General features: G+C 29.2%; 1 protein-coding gene across 1 annotated transcript; it reads right to left on the reverse strand.

Annotated features, from left to right (window-relative positions):
* Positions 1-3808: 3808 nt before the first annotated feature.
* On the reverse strand, positions 3809-4897 carry LOC106685631 (uncharacterized; the record flags this gene model as incomplete). Its single annotated transcript, XM_024359582.2, is given in 1 exon segment — positions 3809-4897. A coding segment is annotated over 1 exon segment (627 nt), but the record flags the coding sequence as incomplete, so codon positions are not given.
* Between the last annotated feature and the right edge of the window lie 1737 nt (positions 4898-6634).

Genomic DNA, 6634 nt, shown 5'->3' on the forward strand with positions numbered 1-6634 from the left:
AATATACTAGCTATCATCTGTCTTTGACCATGTTAAATTAATTCTACTTTTTCTGTGAGGGTTACATACTTATTTAAGATCTTTAAATAACGTTTTAATTTAATCCTGACCTAAGTAATAAATTGTAAATTAGTTTTGTTTTGATAAATTAACCATTTATATTGACAAAGCAAGTTAGGCTTTTAACATGTTTTATGATTAATTAAAAACTTATATTAAACATATTAAAAATTTTATATTAAAAATTTATATAAGAAAGAATGTTAAATTGTACAAGAACTTGTAAATGCAGATATAAAATTGAGTGATTTAGCTTTTGAAATTTGATTTAATTGTGAATAAGAGAGTTCAGAAAATAATTCAATAATAAAATATTGTCATTTAAGGCATAATTGTAATAATTCCTTTATGATCTTATTAATTTAACCAACTATGAAATAGTGAAATAACGACAAAGTAATGTTTTTAAAATAAAATAATTATTTGACTTTGATTATGTTAAATTAATTCCATTTTTCCGTGAGTGAATATTGCATTGTTATAAAAGATCTTTCACAAACTCCAAATAATATAAGAATTTAATCCTGATTATAAATTGTGGATTAGATTTACACAGATTACAAGAGTAAGGCTTTTAGCCTTATAAGAACTTGTTATAAATGTAGAAATCAACAAAGACGAGCAGTTTAGAGAGTGAAAATGTGACAACTGTTAATAGGGAGTCATTAACCCATAATGGGGTTTGTCACAATAATTTGATTAGTTTTTATATCAAATCATACATTCTATATAAAGCAATTATTACTATAGTTATGTGTGTATTAATATGGAAATGAATAATTGAACCTAAAAATTTAAATAAAAATACCAGTTAGTTTAGTCCTTGTACTGTAGTAGCTATTGATACAGCATGTTAATCAGTCCACAACACAATATTTAAAAGGATAAGGGAGAATTAATTAGACGGAACCAGATAGTATATTGTTTACTTTTTCAACTCACAGAATAGACTATATACCAAATTCTAATAGATTTTTTTTAAATATTCAGAGTTATTTAATGTTACAGAAATTATTATTCATTTTCAAAAACCTGTCATCATTATCTACATTATTTCAATTAGAAATATTCCGTATTTAAATCAAATACTGAACAATTAACAAAAGTATCTAAACCTTACCTTTTTTCTTTTTACCTTTTGAAAGATATTTTTTCATTACATATTTATTCCTTATTATATATTTATATTCTATTAGATATTTATATTATATTTAAAGCAGGTACTACAATTATTTGTAAATTAACTAAAAACTAGATTTTTTCCAACAATTTTATTAGAATACATGTTTTACTCGAAATACTTGGTATTTAAATGGAAAACAACTTTATAATAATTACCAAAATTAAAATTTTATGTGAATTTCTGATAATAGTGTGCTTGGAATAACTAATATTTTAATTAACACTATAAAGAAACAAGGAAGGTTCTTCTTCTCCATAGCTCTACAGCCCAGGGTGGGCCTTGGCATCCTGAACAATATTTCTTCACATGACTATCCCTAGCCATCTTCTTCCAGTTCGTTACTCTCAGCATCAGGTTACTAAATAGATGTAGTAAGCCCTTTTATGTACAAATATTACTGGACATAAATGATTAAAGTTGTACTAAATCCATAATGTATTAAAAATTGATTAAAAAAATAAGATTTGAGCAAATTTGTTGCACAAGTCATTTGTCTATAAAATATACTACACATTTTATGTATAATTAATTGATAATCTCATAATTTTTTTTCTGTATTAACATGTTTCAATATTTATTAAGAACTTTTCTTAAGCACTTACCTAGCATTGTTAAAAAGCTTTTAAGAATATTTCTTTATTTAAGAATATTCCAAGAATTCTATCATTTATTTTGATTCTTACGATCACAAAAATCTCATAAAACCAGAGATTAATTTAAGTATTCCACACAAGTATTGGCTATTTGACAAAAACACAACATCCGGAATGTTTCTATCAAGAACTTCACTTGTCATTGATGCTTCATGCAACTGCTCCTGGAAAATTAGTGAAAGAAAGATTCCTATGAGGTTATCTCAATTCTGCTACATTTCGTAAACAGCATCCCACACACAGAGTTGAAGCCATGATCTGTTTTTAAAGAGTGGAGGTTGCCCTGGACAAGATGTGATTGATCCCTGTACTAAACATTTTTCAACATCTTTCTTTAATAAATAATTGTTTAACTATGTGTAGTAAGTTATTACTTCAACCTGACAACAGCATCTGGTATATAACAATAAACTTATACTATCGATTAGTGGGTTTTTAATTAATTTTGCGAAAACCCCAATATATTTTTCTTCTATAGAGGCATAGGATACATAATGTGGTACCTCATTTAGTTATGATAATATTACTAATGCCAATAGAGTACTTAGGGAAAAAAAAATTAAATACTTACAGAATGAAAATAAACAAATTTTTTTTCCATAATTGTGATTTTTCTTACTAATGGATTTTTTTTACCAGTAACTCTTAAATTTCATTTGAGAAAAACAAGCTCACTTATTTTACTTACCTTACATACACTACAGTTTTGAAGCTATCATAAAAGCCACATTTTGTATAATGAAAATAAATCATATTTCATATTTATTTAGCTTATGAAATAAATTAATGGTACTTTTAAACTTTTATTCAATGAAATTAGCTTACCTATCTCTACCTCTTTGACAATGAACAGTCATATAGAAAGCCTTCTTTAAACTCTAACAGGGCTCTGTTTCATAATGAAAAATAATAGTGTAACTTCATAAATACAAGTATAGAAACTAAGTGATAATAACAGTAATCATTTTTGTTTTTTTCATAATGAGGATCTCTTTAATAATGTTTCTGGGGTAAGAAGTACATATGTACAATTCAGAGTAATAGTATCAAGTAAAATATACTAGACTAATAGTTTGTACTTTACTTTATTATGAAACAATGTCTAGATTGGAAGTGATAACTCATTTAGAAATTCTCTAGTAAATTTATCCTTCGTCAGTCAGATTCAATACAAAACTTTATTTTCAAATACTTCTCCTAATGTAGGTGGCCTTGTAAAGAACAGTAGGAAGTATAATCAGTTTATACTTTAACTTTGATGTTTCTAGATAGAAGGCACGATTTTACAACTGCAATTTAACAGGTTTTACTCATCTTTATTTCCCGCTAATAATTTTTAAATTATTTTAAGCTACAGATACTTAATTTTTTAAATTTATTCTAACCTATCCCCATTCTAATGGTAGTAATATGGTTAGTAGATTGGCAATACATTTAGAATTTCTAAAAGTGCTAGAGCTATTAAAACAATAAGCAAAATAGTGCTTCAATTTGGTTGGAGACTGATAGGAGAGGAAAAAGTTGATGATGGTTGATTTAAAGACCCAATCCATTCTCTTGAGAGGAATAACAAGTCAGCTATCTATATACTTCCATGTCCTGGAGAATGCTGAGAAAACTACCATGTAGAGTATGATTTCCCTCCACTACTCATATTATAACTGTAGTTTTATAATAATACTGTACTACAAAAATTATGTGTAGGAAACTGCCATGGTCCAGCCCACATTGTACAAGTTACTAGAAGACAATACACCTCTAGAAAACCACAGAAGCAAGGTTAAGAAGAAACCTCAAGCCAATTTCAAACATTGCACAGTTCCTTGTAAAAATATAGTAGTAACATACATGTTGTGCAGTGGTGAATTTCTATTACAATGGCTGGATGCTGTTTAAAGCAAAACAAGTTGAATGCTGATTAGTTGTTATTTATTGCAGTATTACAAAATAAAATAAATAAAAAATACTATAGGAAAGTTAGTGATTCCAAATTGTAAATTGAAAGAACAATGCATACAAAATTTATTTATTATAGAAGTTAATACCACCAAACATGAAATAAATATTTCTTAATAACTAAGTTAGAACTAGAATATTAATAACAAAGTCAAAACAATGGTCTTAACTTTGTTAAAACTTATCTAGACAAGCTTAAATTTTATATATTTTAATGTTTACACATACTTTTATTTAATGAAATAATACATTAAACTACAAACTCCTTCCTGAATTGAATAACTAGTAAAATGAACTTTAGTATTGAAAGATCAAAACAAGACCTACTATTGGTAGGTCTATTTAATTTGTTGATGCTGTTGAGGTCTCAGCCTAGTAATCTCAACAACCTCAAACTTTATTCTTTCTGGTGTTGTAGTTATTGCAGAGGCATATACTTTTTATCCTCCATCAGTTCTTTTTCTTCATGAATTATTGTTGAAAAATCATTTACGTTGGACAATAATGTGAATTCTTCTTTTTTACATCTTACCAATTCTCGCAAGGATTCAGAAACTGCCATTATGGTTTTTTTTTTTAGGAACTTTAATCTAGCTGCGTACCTCGTTATTAGTCGTGGGGTATCATCAAGAATCTGGACCAGTGTTGGTAAAGGAGCTTCTGGATATCGGCCACAACCTTGAGAAGTCTCATATGTTCCAGGAGGGCATTCGTTCAAGCATTCAAACCCCCTTGGCCCCGTGAAACAAACACCACCCGATCTTCTGCATTCCTGAGAACATTCTTGATGATTACACCGATCACTCTCATCGGACCAGTCACCACAGTCATTATAGCCATCGCAAACTTGCTCAAGACTGATACACTTGTTTGTATTACATAAGAAGTTTCCTGTATCAATAGAACAGTTTACATGTGTATATGAGGGTGTAGTGGGTATAGGAGCTAGGCATCCTTCTTCATCCGTTCCGTCACCGCAATCATCAATGCCATTACATTTCTTGCTTAATGATATGCAGCGATAATTTACACCGCAGCGAAACTCGGGGGTTCATCCTTACAGTCGGCACAGTCACAATCACCGTCACAGAAGAAACTTGCTGTAATACAGTAACCAGTACCGCACTTAAATTTTTTGGGTGGACAAGTCGCTTGCTTTCGAACAGAAAGGCTAGAACAATTCGGATATATTGGTACGGCGCAAGACAAATTATAAATAGTTGATTCCAGCCACTGATTAGTTTTTTGAATGCAAGTTTCATTTACTGATTTACAACTTTGAAATTTCCTTTCTGCAATCCCTTGAAACAAACCAAGTAAGAATTTAATATTATTTAATCTTTCCTTGATATCCTCTAATCTATCCTGTAATGGAATCTGTAATTGATTAACTTGATTTTGAAACGAAATACTCAAGTTTTCTTTCTTAATAAATTTTTGAAAGCACTCATCTTTAGATAACTCAGTTACTCTTTCCAGTACTGTATTGTTGGAGTAGATATTGTTTACAAATAATTCAGATTGTTCTTCTGATGTTTCTAAAATATGTTTAATAGAAGATATTGTATTTACAGCTGCTATAGAGTAATTCTTGAATGATTGCTTGAAATCAATTACCACTTGAATAGCCCAGCACTCAACCTGTAACAAACAAATTCCAATACATAGTAATTAATATTATATAAATACTACATTATCATTATATTATTTATATATGTATTATATAATGAATAAGTAATATATTATTGTTTATTATGAAAACTTTTTTTTTATTGTTGTATCTTTTTTTAGTGGAGTTCATCTTTAAAGGAAAAATATTCTTAGACCCTCATTAAACCCACATTGTAAAAAATTATAACTACATAAAATTGTTTTACTTTACTATGCCAGTACAAGCTAGGTCCTGTGGTGCTCCAACAACCAGGCCGAGAAATTAGTTGTTTTAAAAGCCTTAGAAAACTTCCTTGAAAATACTTCTAAGGTGCATTTGCATATAGTCTTACATCACATTCACACCCATTAACTGAGGAAATAAAACTAAAAATACTTCAATTACAGTATTTTAAAAAATCAGTGGAGGTAAAATGGGTGAAAGGACACTCGGGCAAAGAGGGTAATGAAAGAGCTGACTCGTTGGCCAAGGAGGCAGCCAGCAATAGAATCGTGCAGCCCTCTTACAGCAAGGCTCCTATCTCCCATATCAGAAATCTCATCACCAATGAACTCATTGCTAGCTGGAACACAATGTGGAATGCTTCGAATAAATCACTTAGCCTTCACAAATACATTCCACGAATAATATTACATAATCACAAACAAATACACAGCACAGAATACACATTGACACAATTCCTTACAGAACATGGTAACACAAAATATTACTTAAAACGATTTAATATTATGACGACTGACAAGCGTGATGATGATAAATAAGTGCACAATTTCAAACATACACTTTATGAATGTAAACTATATGACCGACAAAGAGTTCAGCTAATACAAGATGTTATACTGAAACAAGGAAATTGGCCTGAACCAGAGCACATACTTTTTACTAAATTTAAGACAGACTTGCTAAAATTCATAACACAAATTGACTAAGACCAGCTGAATAATTTGTGTTTGGTATATTTCTTTTTTATCTTTACTTTTTTTTGTTATTATCCTTCTTTTTTTTATTTATTTTTTGTATTGACGTATTGGTTGAGTTTCTTCTTCTTGGGGGTTTTTATTAACAATAAATTAATTATAATAAATTTGGATTACACTAAAAATTCATATA

The sequence above is a fragment of the Halyomorpha halys genome, unplaced genomic scaffold (genome assembly GCF_000696795.3).
Source record: "Halyomorpha halys isolate HHAL.00 unplaced genomic scaffold, Hhal_1.1 Scaffold719.1, whole genome shotgun sequence".
Classification (NCBI taxonomy): domain Eukaryota; kingdom Metazoa; phylum Arthropoda; class Insecta; order Hemiptera; family Pentatomidae; genus Halyomorpha; species Halyomorpha halys.